The following is a 16578-nucleotide window of genomic DNA, read 5'->3' on the forward strand; positions in this document are numbered from 1 at the left end:
TACGTCACTGGTCGTGGGTACGGCTACGGTGGGAACAGGCAATTGCTAATCCCAGATTATTTAACATTTGGCCAAAAGTAGATGTTCATCTACATTACAGGAATTATTCTTTGTAATTACCCTTATCATTAATCATCGTCGTGTGATCACCACATCGCAATGACTGCAAAAAAGGGTAGTTTTCAGTTGTCCCGGAGAGCAGGAATACTTTGAAAAACCGAATATAAACATTCAATACGCAAGGTACTCTTAGACTAATGAATTCAGAACCTTGAAGCCCGTTTTAATAATTGTCATGTCTGTACACATATCTCAAAGTCAGTTGTAAAGAAGAAAACTATAGTCATTTTGGCAAAACATTATTAAACAAAATATATATATATATACATATATATATATATATATATATATATATATATATATATATATATATATATATATATATATATATATATATATATATATATATATATATATATATATATATATATATATATATATATGTATGTATATATATATATATATATATATATATATATATATATATATATATATATATATATATATATATATATATATATATATATATATATATATATATATATATATATATATATATATATATATATATATATATATATATATATATAAATATATATATATATATATATATATATATATATATATATATATATATATATATATATATATATATATATATATATATATATATATATATATATATATATACGGGTACACATTTTTCGTTGCCAAACAGTGATGCTTTTGTTTGGAGATACGCAAATATATTTATTGAAAGAAATTTTTTGTTTTTCTCCTTCCTGTATGCTTGCTGAATTTCTTATGTTCTGAACAATTAAAAACCCAGTGTTCAAAATATATAATATTTTTTTACCGACATTGGTCCTTAGGGTCGTTTAGAGAAAATACGTGGTAATTTTTTTGCGTACAGTAATTTTTGTTCATTTATTCGTTATTTCATTGATCCATTCCGTTTCTTTTAGGCTTCATTTATTCACTCATTTTAACTACTTTTTTCAGTTGAGTGGAGCATAACAGTATGAGCATAGTATCGAAGACGAGTTCTATTTTCAGCTATCAGTGCTATCTATGGACGTTGAAATTGTCCTAAGAAATTGTCACACTGGGCAACCGCCAATGTCTCAGACCCAGTTGGTGCATGGCAAGGCGTGATCGGTGAAGCGAATCCAGACTCAGTTTGGAATAGTTAAGTTTTTTTTTTAATTTATTGTTTTTTGTCGCATTTTTTGGGGGGGGAGGGGTCATATAGGTAGCTCGCTAAATGTATATGTTAGTAGCAATTGTACATACATTGGTTTGTTTGTTTTATTTTCTGTATATTCTTTTAGCTTTATATGTTTTTCGTTTTTCTTTTAACGCTGAAGACTCCTTGTTTTACACAGACGAAATATTTGTTTGATCATTTCTCTTGTTTTTCGTCATACCGGAACTATACTCGTTTGTCTCTCTTGATTTATTTCTTTGTTTTGTAATGAAAACACCTCTGCGCAGCAAATAAGCTCGCTAACACAGACACATTTTTCTAATTTTAAAGGAGGCACAAACATGCTTACTTCAACATTGAGGGGAAGACCAGGAAGATGATAGACTATATCATCACAAGTGAGAGATGGAAATCATCTATCTCCAGCTGCCAAACACATAGAGAAGCCAAGCTAGTCAACACCGACTGCAGACTTTTTCTGTATCTCTCCACCTCCGCCTCAAGAAATGCAAGTCAGGAGCCAGAATTTTTCGTTTTTTTTTTACAGTGACTTTATTTTTGCTTGTTTCAGGTTGTAAATTGCTCTTTCTTTTTTTTTGAAAAACTCAAATCTTGTATCCATCTTTTCTAAAGGCAGTCCTATTTCGTCTAAAGGCAGTCTTTTCTTTTCTAAAATTTATTAAAAAAAAACGACTGCCTTGCAGTCAAAATTGCTAGTGACTTTTTGGGCACTAAACACTGAAAAGAAAAAGCTATACAGAAACTCACCGACACACCATCCATTCCTTGTATTGTATCCGGGTTTGCATGTGCATCTCCCACCGCGACATTCAGAATGAGTATTTAGTGCACGACATTGGCCACCAAATTGACAAGAGTCGTTTAACTGTACCTCTAAAAAAAATATATATATATATAAGAAATTGGTCTATATGCACAAACATACATTATAATCAATTGAGATTAGATGAACACTAAAAAAATAATTTTAAAAGACAATATTTTTTCGGTCAAATAAAGAACGAAGTCAAAACTTATACCGAGTAAAAATTATTGCTTCGTACCTTATGCAAATACAGGCTATTTATAAAAAACGCTCAAAAAAATCAACTCGTAACACTTCCCGTATTAGTAGAATTTTGAGCAACACATAAAAATTTACAGTACACACCTTAAACGGTTTAGGATGTCTTTACTGTGGAAGAATAAAATATTTTAGGATTTTTTTTATATGACTTAAATTTGACTAATTTGGTACGATTTATAGATCATTTTCTAGAAATCTGAAGTGAAGGTACTTCAATAGTTTTAAAACTCCTGACCAACCTCAGAAATTTGCAGCATAGCTCAAAATTCTAGGTACGCTAGGCAGAAATAATGGGATTTCTGGTGTCTCTTTTAATATTTCTGGAGTTCAAAGTTAAAAATATATATTACTAGCTATTGATACTACGGTTAGCAAGACCATTGAGTTACCCTACAAATAAGTCAAAAATAAAATTGCTTCTTTTTTGCTAGTTTCTTGTAGAATTTTTATTGTATAATTACCAATCAAAGCAAGTACTGATCAAGAGATCAGTATTTGTGCTACCATAGTTCAGCATACGAACAAAAAATGAACTAACAACAAAGATTAAACAACCAAAATGCCAATCGAGTGTATAACTACAAATATAACCTCGAAAACATAACCACAATACGAGAAAAATGAACAGAAAGTCCAAAAAAAAACAACAAACAACCGTTACAGAGTATTTAAAGTATAAATAGGATTTGTAATGACAATGGCTTTTATACACCGAAAGAATGTTCAACTGCAAATCATGTTGGTTGACTTCATGTAACACCGACCTCCAAATCTATGGAGGAAAAAGGGGGGAGTATTAGCGCGGATACTTAGGAAGGGCCATTGGGCTAGAATTTCAATACAGTAATCTATAGTCTACAAATACCTACAACTAAAAATTTGAGTAGGGAGATATTAGTAGTAAGTTATGTAAAGGTTTCACGAGCACAAGAATATACAGTGTAGTTTGACGAGCACTTTGCAAAAAGCGACCAAAACCTCCCATATTATAGACCTATAAAGTGATCAAACATGTTTTGAAACAATGGACGAGATTGTATAATGCAACCAGACTGGTTTCGTTTCACGGGTTTATTAATAGAACGACTAATGTTTTTGAAAAGGGTAATTACTTGTAAGTTCAATAACCAAATTAAACTTCCGATGGTTAAGAATGCGTCACGGGCAATTAAAGAATGAGGAATGGGATGCTATAGTTAGAATGGTTTTAAGTTGAAAATTGTGCCATTTGCGTAAAAATAACTCTATTTGCGAATTTTTTTGCGAAGAGGTATTTGTGAAAAGGTATTCCGTTGGTTAAGAATGCCTCACGGGTAATTAAAGACTGAGGAATGGGATGCTTGCATCATAATTACAAAGAATATGCTCAGATACGTAATAGATTTGACGCCTACAAGAGACATTGGTACAAGGTATTCAATAGCTTAATTGGTGTTAAATCATTTTGCGTAAAAGCTAACTCTAATTGCAAAAAAGGGTATAGCATTTGTGAATTGGACTGTATGACCGATCTTAATTGAATAATAGGGATGTGAATGATCCTAATTAGTGATCGGATTGTATGAAGGTGGTAATAAAAGGGCTAAACTGACTATCAGTTAAGGTAACCCCTCAGGCTTGTTAACTCATAGATTATTTATTATAAATTTGAAATACCATCAATCTATGAAAATGGTTCACAATGATAAAATGGTCTTGTGACTTGACCTAGCTTTACTTCTTCGATGTGTTCTGTATAATACACAAGTGGCGTTTGAAAAGTGTTGTCAATTTAAAATAGAGTCTAACGTTATAGTATAGGGGACCCAAAGGTCCCTATACTATAACGTTATAGGGGATCTATACTATACGTTATAGGGGACCCAAAGGTCCCCTATCCCCAATCCCACATCTAAGAGATGTAAAAAAAGTTGAAAAATGTATCATGTTAAAAAAAAGTTTAAAAAATTCCACAAAAAAGGGGGGGAGGGGGCTAAAACGTTGGAGGGGCGGGGCCCCCTTGGTGTTTGGGGATAGGGGACCTTTGGGTCCCCTATAACCTATAGTATAGATCCCCTATAACGTTATAGTACAGGGGACCTTTGGGTCCCCTATACTATAACGTTAGACTCTATTTTACATTGACAACACTCTTCAAACGCCACTTGTGTGTTATACAGAACACATCAAAAAGTAAAGCTAGGTCAAGTCACAAGACCATTTTACCATTGTTAACCATTTGCATAGATTGATGGTATTCCAAATTTATAATAAATAAGCGATGAGTTAACAACCCCGAGGGGTTACCTTAACTGATAGTCAGTTTAGCCCTTTTATTACCACCTTCATACAATCCGATCACTAATTAGGATCATTTACATCCCTATTATTCAATTAAGATCGGTCATACAGTCCAATTCGCAAATGCTATACCCTTTTTTGCAATTAGAGTTAGCTTTTAAGCAAAATAATTTAACACCAATTAAGCTATTGAATACCTTGTACCAATGTATCTTGTAGGCGTCAAAGCTATTACGTATCAGAGCATATTCTTTGTATTGTTGATGCAAACATCCCATTCCTCATTCTTTAATTACCCGTGAGGCATTCTTGACCAGCGGAATACCTTTTCACAAATACCTTTTCGCAAAAAAAATTTGCAAATAGAGTTATTTTACGCAAATGGCACAATTTTCAACTTAAAACCATTCTAACTATAGCATCCCATTCCTCATTGTTTAATTGCCCGTGACGCATTCTTAACCATCGGAAGTTTAATTTGGTTATTGAACTTACAAGTAATTACCCTTTTCAAAAACATTAGTCGTTCTATTAATAAACCCGTGAAACAAAACCAGTCTGGTTGCATTATACAATCTCGTCCATTGTTTCAAAACATGTTTGATCACTTTATAGGTCTATAATATGGAAGGTTTTGGTCACTTTTTGCAATTTGATCGTCAAACTACACTGTATATTCTTGTGCTCGTGAAACCTTTATATAACTTACTACTGATATGGTGAAAAATCTGTTTTGCGCATAGACAGAAGTTGATGAGCTCTTGCTGGTTGCTGCCCTAAATCTCTGACACTATCAAACAGTTCGTGGTAACGAACTTTAAGTAAGGAGCGACCCGGCTCAATGACACTCTAAATAACGGAACTTTGATACCAATAGATACATCAAAAGAATAAGATTTTTATGCGGATTTCAAATATAGAAGTTTCAGTAAGTTTAATCTTACCCATCAAAAGTTAGGCGCCTGAGAATATTTGCCTTATTTTCGAAAAAAGGGGGAAACACCCCCTAAATGCCATTGAAAATCTTAATGAAAATCCCACCATCAGATTCAGCGTATCAGAGAACCCTGTTAAAGAAGTTTCAACCTCCTATCTGCAAAAATGTGGAATTTTGTATTTTTTGCCAGAAAAAAGATCACGGATGCGTGTTTGTTTTTTTGGTACCTGTGCATTAAACGTACTCTTTTATATACTGCTAAAGAAGTCAAGTTTGGTTAATGCTAATGAAATAAAATAAAATAGGATGAATATATAATAGCTTAGAAATAAATTTTGGCTGAATGTTTGCACACTAGAAGGGGGGGGGGATGGAGGGTAAAGCATATCAAATTTTGGTGGCCGACGTTTACACCCCCGGCGATTAACCCCCGGAAAATACCCCCTGGAAAATACCCCCGGCGGAAAATCCCCCCCGGAAACTACTCACCGCGGACAATATCCCCCCAGAAAATATCCACCGCGGAAAATATCCCCCTCGGAAAATACCCCCCCCCTCCCGTAGAAAATAAGGCTTTCCAAAGTTGAGAATTTTATTTGAGTTTTTTTTTCTTTATTTCCGTAGGAGGAAGGAATTTTGGTACTTGTGTATTATGCGCCACTCACTCAAGTTTACGCTGTGTAAAATTCTAGAACAAACCGGTTTCTTCGTTATTTTCTTTCATCTTAGCATGAGACAAGACAAAGACAAGTGACAGAATAGAGGGAAATATATAATTTGGGCTATAAATTTGCACATAGGGGGGTGGGGTAAACAGTTTGAATTCAGAAAACAATTCCCTCTAGGTATGGCCACTAAATAATTACAGAAGAATAGCGAAGCATCTGGAAATTTTGTTAACTAAAAAAAAAAAAAAAAAAAAAAAAAAAAAAATCTCAGTATAAAGTAATTTTAATGTTTTTCAAGTGTTAAGTGTTTTTTGTTTTTTTTTTCTATGACCGATTTTCCAAGTATTAAGTACTATTATTAGGTTAATGTAGTGTTTTTATAATGATTGCTGATCAAAGTATATGTTATTTGTGCCTTTCATTTATGTTATTTTACTATGTTCATGGCCGTATATTTGGCTTTAAAGTACACTTCTCTATCTATATATGTAATATGCAGAATAATTGTACCAAACACATTTTGCATGCAGACCCGCTATACTTTATCCCCCCCCCCCTAATATGCAAAGCTACAGCCCAAATTTATTTCTAAAGTAACGAAAAAACTAACGAAAACACTGGTGTGTTCTTGAATTTTAGTACCAAAATTCGTTCCCCCTACGGCAATAAAAAAATTATGTCTGAAACGCACCTTCCTCGAATCGGAGATGAAAACATCCTTGGAACCACTTTCCTACTGTCGGGACGTACTGATGGTGTTCATCGGTAGGGTGTCGGCTTCATCCTCTCTCCGGCCGCCAAAAGGTCATTAATGACCTTTACTCCTGTATCGGAAAGAATAGCGACCATCCGCCTGAAAGGGCCCATCAAAAATCTTTCAGTCGTCCAGATATATGCCCCGGATTCAACCCGAAGTGAAGAGGAGTGTGACCAATTCTACTTCCAGCTACAAAGCGTCACTGACCAGATCCCCAAAAATGATATGCTTATCGTGTTTGGCGACTTTAATGTGATAGTTGGCAGTTGCCATGCTGGTCGAGAGGATGTCGTGGGCCCACACAGACATGGCCGTCTTAATGCAAGGGCAGAACGGCTTATTAACTTCTGCAGGGAGAATGAACTCTATATCACCAATACCGCCTTTAAGCACAGACACCGCCGAAAGGTAACATGGAGATCCCCTGATGGAGTCACCGAAAATATGATCGACTGCGTCCTGATATGTAAACGCTAGAAGTCATCTGTAATGGACACTGTCTCACTCCCCGGTAGAGATTTTGACTCGGACCACACACTCCTGATGTCCAAACTCAAGCTGAGGGAATGGTAGATGGCGTTGCGCCGTTGAAGCTATGCATACCATGCTACTTTAGTTTAGCTTGTTGGTGTTGGAGATGTAGCTCATACTGAGTGAAGATCGTTTCAACCATTTGTGCAGTGACTATAGTGTTACGTTTATTTATAAAAATGACAGCAAAAGAATTTCTGAAAAGCAAGCGTTTCAGTTCTGGACCGCTGGCCCCATCTATCGTCGATAATTTAATCGCATACCAGGTGGCGTTATTTATCGTCGATAATTTAATCGCATACCAACTATACAAACCTAGCGAAGATGTCGCACCCGTTCAGCGCAAATCTAAAGCGAAGCGGAGACGGCGTGGGAAACGCGCATTCAGGAGAGTCCAAGCACGTAGAGAGCACTGTGTACTTCAAGGTGGTGACCACTGTATTCCGGTGATATCCATAGTTCGGAATAACAACAGAATCAAAAGGTCAAGAAAGAACCGATAATTGACATGTGTAGTAACTATAGGGTGTTCAGCACCTATGCCAACCCTGAGACCTTACTCTCCTGATAATCCTGTGGACCACCTCCTCTCGAATAGTTCCCCTCCCTTTCTAAAACCGGTAACGCTGAATGTCAAAACATATCTTTCAAACCTGATTCTTTGCAACGCCCGGTCCCTAACCAACAAGGTTGATGAATTAGAACTTGTCTTGCACATAAAACTTAGCACCATTAAGCAGTAGTTACTGAATGCTGGGATATGACAACTTAAACGGGTGCAATCAAAGGATATCTGAACTTTTTTTAATACCAGACACAATAGAGAGGGCAACCAACGTGAAGGTGGCATAGGAATCTATTGCCACGAAGACTTACCATGCAAACAACTTGGTATCCCCCAGATTCGTGCCACGAGACAATTTGGCTCTGGTGCAAGCCAAAGGGGCTACCAAGTACTTACTCATGCATTATAATAGCAGCAATATACTATCGAGAAGGTGCGCGTAATAGGCGAGAATTAGTGACGTATCTGCAATATCAAGTTGACAGTTTTCGGAAACAGTACAGCAATCCAGCATTTATCATAGCAGGAGACTTCAGCTTAACCGACAAAAAATGGATTTCACGTGTGTTGGACCTTAAACAAGTTGTCGATGTTCCCACTCATGAAAGTGGAAGCATACTGGACCTCATACTGACAAATCTCGAAGCGTACTATGAACCGCCATTTTCCTTAGGACCACTTGCAAAATCTGATCACAACTTCTTATGCTGGAAGTCAAAGAACAGAAACCGTATACATAAACCAAAAAAGACTAGAATACTGTACAGACCACTGAGTGAAAGCTTCATTCAAGCCTTTGGAAGATGAATAGCGAACTTTAATTTTGATGCAATCTGTGCTTTAACTGCCATCGATGAAAAGCTCGAGACACTATATTTGACTCTGTAACAAAAATGCAGCAAATCCTTTCCTGTCAAAATGTGCTTTGTATGTGAATCAGATAAGCTAGGACTGAGCTAGAGCTCACAATAATGATCAAAAAACGATGAAATTTCCGTTCTATAGTAGAAGCATCGGAGGGGAACAAGTCTAGAAACAAAGTCGTTACAGCCCTCCGCGTATCTAGGAAAAGGTATATACGGGAAAAAGTAGCTCCACTCCTCAAGTCAGATTCACACAAGTGGTACGATGCGGTAAAAAGGCTTACTGGAAAACAGAAAGGGACTGAAGTACGAATCAGCAACTTAGACGGGAGTTTAATCAGAGCCTTGGATGTTAACGAGTTTTTTACACAAATTTGCACCTCTTACCCCACCATAAGTGACGAACAGATGAGCAATATCATCAACAGTTGTAGTGCCGATGATATTGTAGAAGTGTCCGAAATATCGGTCTTTCGTGAAATCGAACGACTACATAACAACTGTGCCACATACCCAGGTGAACTCCCTGTGAAGCTACTGAAAGAGTACTCACCTTTTCTAGCCAAACCCATGGCATCAATCATAAATCAGTGTTTCTCAGAACAATCGTTCCGAAAATTGTGGAAAGCTGCCTATGTGCGGGTTATTCCGAAAGTGAAGGCACCCCAGTCCTGCAATCAGCTGAGACCTATATCCATAACTCCCAACTTGGCTAAAGTGGCCGAAGGTTTTATACACCGTGCTCTATTACAGCAGATTGCACCCTCAATAGACACTTACCAATATGGCTGTATACAAGGCAGTAGCACGGCAATATACCTAGTGCGGATGTACCATTTGATAGTTGAGTGGCTGGACAGTCCAAACAGTGTTATCGATTTACTTTTGGCGGACTACAGTAAATCCTTCGACCTTATAGAGCACTTCATTGCACTGACAAATCTAAAAGAGATGGGAGCTGGGAAAAACTTACTGCTATTAGTGAGAGATTTTCTACGAGGGCGATGGCAATCGGTGTATCCGTTATTTGCCGATGATATCCCCTCTGGGTGGACCAGACTTACTTGTGGCTGTCCCCAAGGAACGAAACTAACTGCCCTTTTATTCCTTGTAGTCATCAATAAAATCTTTGCAGAATTTGAGGAGCGTTTCAAGTTCGTTGATGACTTGTCTTCCCTTCTCAAATACATAGTAAAAAACGCAGTAGCAAAACAGCAGTTTGAACCAACGCTTTTTTCGGACTTCGTTAACCAGTGTAAATCTAAAAGCCTGCAACTGAACGAGCAGAAATCGATAGTTCTACGTTTCAACCCGCTCAAACGAGATATTACAATACCATATGTTCCATTTCCAACTGTTTCGTCCGCGACAATACTAGGCGTGACTTTTACAAGCGATTGCTCGTTTAAACTGCACGTAGACAATATCGTACGCAATGGAAACAAGTCAATCCAAAGTTTAACGAGTACGTGAAGACTGGGTTTCTCAGCTTTTAAGTTCTTATTGCCTTATACGACACACATCATGCCAACCCTAAAATATTATTGACCTGTCTGGGGTCCCCAAGCACATAACATGATCTATATATCAGAGGAACCAGGAGACGTTCAAAAACGTGCTAAAATAATTTTTGTACTCAGGTATGAGAGTTACGAGCATTCCCTTGTGGTTATGAACTTGCCCACTTTGTTTGCTCAAAGAAACGATTTGATAATGAAATTCGGAAAATAACTCATGTTAAACGAGAAACATCGCTCAATTCTTCCTCCAACCGCACCGACCCCCAAACTCACCAGGCATCAGAAAAGACTACAACCCGTCAAGTGCCGAACGAACAGATTTGCAAATTTCTTCGTCCCATATTTTGTTTGCGTATTAAATAAGTGATTTTTTTTTCTTAAATGATTGTAAAAATAGCATAGTTTAGCGTTCAGTTTTGTTTGCTACGAAAGCTATTTGATTAAACGAATACGATACGATACGATACGAATACGAAGATGTCTTACTAAAACCACAAAAATTCCAAGATTCCGAACGGAACTCTTCCGAGACCCCACCAAAAAAGCCACATACAACTCTAGCCTGTCTACAAAATTCCGTGACATCCTGAGAACATCCACTCCGCTCGCAACTCCTGAAGAGATCGATCGCTTGGTTGAACAGGCTACCTCTGCAATCCTCAAGACTGCAAGTGACATCCTTGGTAGAAAAGTCAAAGACGAAAAGCCTTGGATTACTGATGAATTAATTCGATTATGTGACCAGAAACGCCTACATAACAACAAATCTAACCGAAACCGCCGAGATACGTACAAACATCTCAAACGGAAAGTTGAGCGTGAAATCAGGAAGGCATTCCTTAACCATATAACCGAAAAGTGCAAGGGCTATGAAACCCAGTTCATGAAAGGCGACAGCACAAGCTCTTCAAAACAGTCAGCGAGCTATCCTCCAAAAAAGATCCCTCAACACCCGTAATCCTAGACAAGCAGAGGAACGACATCAGTGATGCCAAGAGGAAGCTCGTACGATGGAAGGAATACTTTGAGGAGAAACTGAACCCTGAAGTAATGACTAACCCAAATGTCCTAAACTCCTTCCCAATCATAGATCGAGACCCCCCCTCCACCCCCACTTAGAAGCGAGATCAAATCGGCTATATAATCCCTAAAGCGAGGCAAAGCTCTGGGGCCAGACGGTGTCACTGCTGAACTGATAAATGTTGGTTCAGAAGGTGTTGTCAACCTATACCACAGTCTTGCATCAGCCACCTGGTCTACTGGACACGTCCCGCAGCAGTGGTGCAAGGCAGCAATAGTCCCAATGCACAAAAAAGGCTCGAAGAAAGAATGTGACAAATACCGGCCCATCAACCTCACAAGCCACCAAACCAGAATCCTGACCAAGATTCTGCTCCGCAGAATTCAAGCAATCACCGCTTCTGTTCTTGGCGAGTATCAAGCTGGCCTTCAATCGGGACGATCAACTATTGACCAAATCTTTACTGTGCGTCAGCTGATGGAACGGTTCATCGAGTTTCACAGAGACCTCTATCAGCTCTTTATTGACTTCCGACAGGCCTTTGACCTAATATGGAGGAAAGGCTTGTGGCATATTCTAAGACACTACGGTGTCCCAGATGAAACAGTCAGAATCACTGAGGAAATATACAACCAACTCAAAAGTCAAATACTGACCACTGGTGAACTCTCTGGTGAATTCCCAACAACTTTCAGAGTCCTGCGAGGATGCATCCTCTCGCCGCACTTGCTTAACCTGTTTCTCCATGCCATCCTCTCCCTGATACCCATCGAATATGGAGCCAGAATAGGAGGAATCCTAATTGAAAAACTAGCATATGTGGATGATATTGACCTTATGTCCACTACCGCCCAAGAACTCCAGAGTCAGGCTGACTACATCTCCCAAGCAACGAAGCCGTTAGGTATGCAGATTAACGCAAACAAGACCAAATCATGGTCACATCGCGACGGGAGATAACAAACCCCCTCGATAGTAATAGACGGTGAACAAGTGGAAACGGTCGATAAATTCCTTTACCTCGGCAGTCTTCTGGTGGCTGACAACTGCCACACTGTCGACATTAAACGCCGCCTCGGTCTTGCCAGCTCTAGCTTCAAAAGACCATCAAAGATCTGGAAATCTAGCCACCTTTCGAACCGTATGAAGGTGCATCTATTCAACAGTCTGATCATACCCATTGCTCTGTATGGGTGTGAAACCTGGACATTAAAAGCTGAAAACGAGTGCAACCTCCTTGCGTTCGAAATGAGATGTCTGCGCCGGATAGCCAAGATCAGATATACTGACCATATCACAAACAAAGAAGTCCGAAGAAGGCTGAAGTCGCAAGACACTATTCTGAACAAAATCCGAAAACAGCAGCTGCGCGGGTTCGGCCATGTAAAGCGAATGAATCCCGAACGCCTGCCCAAGATCGCGCTTGAAGGGACAACTGAAGGACTTTGACCACGGGGGAGACCACGCAAAAGATGGATCGAAAACTTTTACCGACAACGCACTGCCCAACTATTTCGAACTGCACTTGACAGACAAGCATATCGAGCCCTAGTTCATCAGATTCTAGAAGGAGTGGCCCCAAGACGTCCCATGAGGATGTATGGGATTTAAGTAATTTAAAAAAAGATCAGAAATCAAACAATAAAAAAAACAATTTTTTCAACTGAAAGGAAGGAGCAGCATAAAAATTTAAAACGAACGGAAATTAATACGTATATGATTGAGTTCGCCCCCTTGTCATTACCTTGCTCTATACCCGAAAGTTTTTTTTTTTGTACTTTCATCAGAGCTATTTATTCTAATTAACGGCCTTTGTGATTAAGGGGTCATTCTTGAAGAATTGGAACAAAATTTGAATTTAGCGTAAAGAGCGAAGTATTAGGGGGGCGAACCCCCTAATATACGTAATAAAAATATACGAATATAGAAGTTCGTTACGTTTAAAACGATAAATTTCATTAAAATTATTCCGTATAGATTGAGGAGGGGCTGCCCCTTCCTCAACCTTTCGCTGTTTACGCTAAAGTTTGACTCTGTCTCACAACTTTGTTTTTTAAAACAATAAAAAACTTTAGCGTAAAGAGCGAGGGTTGAGGAGGGGACAGCCCCTTTTATATACGGAATAATTTCTGTTCGTTTTAAGTTTGAATGTCGCTCCTTACTTTCAGTTAAAAAAACTTTTTTTTATTTAATTTCCTTTAAGGGTGGGGTGGTTCATGTACAATTGAAGGAAATGTTTTTCGGACTTGTTAAAAACTTTCAGGTACCCTCTCTAGATATTGATTTTCATATTTATTATATTTCAGGTTCTTAACGCTATGAAAAGCATACGCGAAAACACGTATTCTTTTATATCTGAAAATGAACTGTACACTAAGAAATAATTTCTAAGTTGTCATCGCGCATCGATTTCCTAGACATCCTAGAGGTAACATTTTTTCTCAGACAAGGTAGAATTTTTTTCCAACGCGGATATACAGATTTTCTAAGACTGAAATTTCAGAAATGAAATTGGTCTTCCAGAAATGAAATTAGTTCTGTGACTTTTTCTATATTAAAAAATTGCCAATTCACATTTGAAAAATTTTATTTTGCTATTAATATATATATATATATATATATATATATATATATATATATATATATATATATATATATATATATATATATATATATATATATATATATATATATATATATATATATATATATATATATATATATATATATATATATATATATATATATATATATATATATATATATATATATATATATATATATATATAAAAGGGGGGTGGGTATGATCTGGTCTTGTCCCTGACAACATGTTTGCTAGTATATTGCATTCAAAAAATGAACTACATTTACCTTTGCCACACATTGTAATCCCTCTCACTGGGTGAGTTTCCAAGCAAGTGCATGAGCCAGTATCCATATCACAAAATGAATTCATTATTCCGTCACACTCTTCCTCACTGTCACAAGGATCCCCGAGACGTCCAGGACCTGTTACAATAATTTCCTTTTAAATATAATAAACTGCATATGTAGACTATGTAGACTGTGAGACTGCTGTTACGTTTTTCATTCCTATCTAAGAATTTGGTTTTGTGATGTAAAACGTTATTTTTAGGTTCTGATTGTCTGCTTATGTGTCATCATGTTGGACATTGTACGTCATGAGTCAACCCAAAATTCACGATCATCCCTTAGTTCTATGACTATCTACCTTAGTTCTGCCCTAGGATGGATGGATAATAGACTATCTATCAACAAGTGAAAGACATCATTTTTGTACAATTCTGAAAAAGGCTTATGCCAGGTTTGCCTCTCACTTATCTGTTGTGGCCTTTTCTCCAATTAGCCATGGCTTGAAGGCAACTTGATTGTCATCATTTGTTCCGAAGAACACATGATTTCAAGTTATGTTCACAGAATAAAGTTTTACTTTACTGCACATAATAGCTTGTATGGAGACCGCATCCATTTCAGTATCTCTTATATACTACAAATGATTTTGTCATATCTTTTAAATTAATTATACCTTACCTCTTCCCCAAAAATAGATAAGACTTCCTTTTATTGATTTTTATAATCTCATTTGCAACAATATTTTTATTTTCAAATTTTCACTCCTTATATTTTTAATTTGTCAGAATTTCGGAGTTCTAACTTTGAGCCTTCAATATTTTTTTCTTTTGATTCTCTTCAAAAGTTAATGAATGAATGAATGATTTTTATTACCCATCTTTAGCAATACAAAAAAGTAAATATGGAGTAGAGAAAAAATGAAAAGAAAACAATAAAACAAATCGAAAAAACCAAAAACTTAAATTAATAATTAAATAAATAAAAAAAAAAAAAAAAAAAAAAAAACAATGGTGAAACTATTTACATAAAAAGACAACCATTACACATTACTGACTATAGCTTCAATCATACTATGCGTTGGATCTAAAGATTTCAGGAACTTTTCCCTCCTGGTCGCGATCACGACGAAGGGGTCATCGAGTCCGTAACGTGCTGAAATCTGGCGGTTTCTTCGCCAGGGGGCGTGAGTTATTTCACTACAGTAGATATTTAGAAATATTTGTTTCTCTCATCACATGCAATCGGCGAGCTTTGGAGTAGTAGCTGGAAAGGGACTTTAATCTTTTCCAGGATTCCGTCACACACAGACCTGAGTAAGGTTAAATTGGATTTTTGCCTATTAGTCTTCCGGAACCATCTTTTCTGCTTTTGAGTATCAGTTGTGGCATTATTCAGGAGGTCATTAATAATGAAGGTATTAGCCACTGGAAGGTGATCAGAAACACAGAAGCCGATAGCAACCTCACAGTCACCGTGGGTCCTCAAGTCGGAAGAGCAGAATAGAAAGTCAAGCGAGGACATGGAATCGGAATTGTGTACATATGTGAAGTGTACTCTGCGTCCCAGTAACTTCAGTCTTGAATAGGCGTTGAAGAGTAGTTGACCTCTCGAATTCTAAGCATCAGAGTGGCAGGAATTTATATCTCCGGTACTAATACAGGAAAGTTTTTCCGCTACTCATAATGTAGCAACAGCAGCTACTTTCCCACAAGCAATATTAAACCTATTGTCAGATTGGACATTCCTGTAGTTCGTTGGCATATAGACTGAGAGCACAACAGTATTTTCAATTTTCACTGCAATATAAAAATCTGCTTCTTTAAACGTCGAGGCACAAAGCGAGGCACGGACAATGATAGCAACACCACCAGAGGAACGACCTCTTCCCGACCTCCTAGAAGGAATGCCAAACACATTGTGGGGCTAATAATATTTATTAGCCCCACAAGCTGGAAAAATACTTTAAAAATTGCGCTTTTTTTAGCTACGAGGCAAAAATGCTTACGTTTTCAATGATTTTTGATGTTTCTTCAGCTGAACTTGTATGGTATATTCCATACGAGTTTTTATCGTGTAATGTAAAAGGCTTATTTTCTTTGTTTTTCTTTTCAGTTAATGTTTATTCAATTATGATTTTTGCTATGAAGAAGACTGACATACTTGAGAAAAACCCTTCCTCCCTAAAAAAGGTTGATTTTACTTTTTCTT

General features: G+C 37.2%; 1 protein-coding gene across 3 annotated transcripts in view; it reads right to left on the minus strand.

Moving 5' to 3' along the window:
* The window catches only part of LOC148939407 (uncharacterized), a 154459-nt gene that overhangs the window by 38425 nt on the left and 99456 nt on the right, over window positions 1-16578 (minus strand). For 2 of the 3 annotated variants that reach the window (XM_089106702.1, XM_089106700.1), the window contains exons 3-4: window positions 14368-14505; window positions 2036-2161 (exon numbers count right to left, since the gene is read on the minus strand). In XM_089106702.1, coding sequence (XP_088962828.1) covers window positions 2036-2161; window positions 14368-14505 — 264 coding nt within the window. The remainder of the gene's footprint in view (window positions 1-2035; window positions 2162-14367; window positions 14506-16578) is intronic. The other variant, XM_089106703.1, reaches the window with a different exon arrangement.

The sequence above is a fragment of the Artemia sp. Qi Xiang Cuo genome, chromosome 21 (assembly GCF_049724085.1).
Source record: "Artemia sp. Qi Xiang Cuo chromosome 21, ASM4972408v1, whole genome shotgun sequence".
Classification (NCBI taxonomy): domain Eukaryota; kingdom Metazoa; phylum Arthropoda; class Branchiopoda; order Anostraca; family Artemiidae; genus Artemia; species Artemia sp. Qi Xiang Cuo.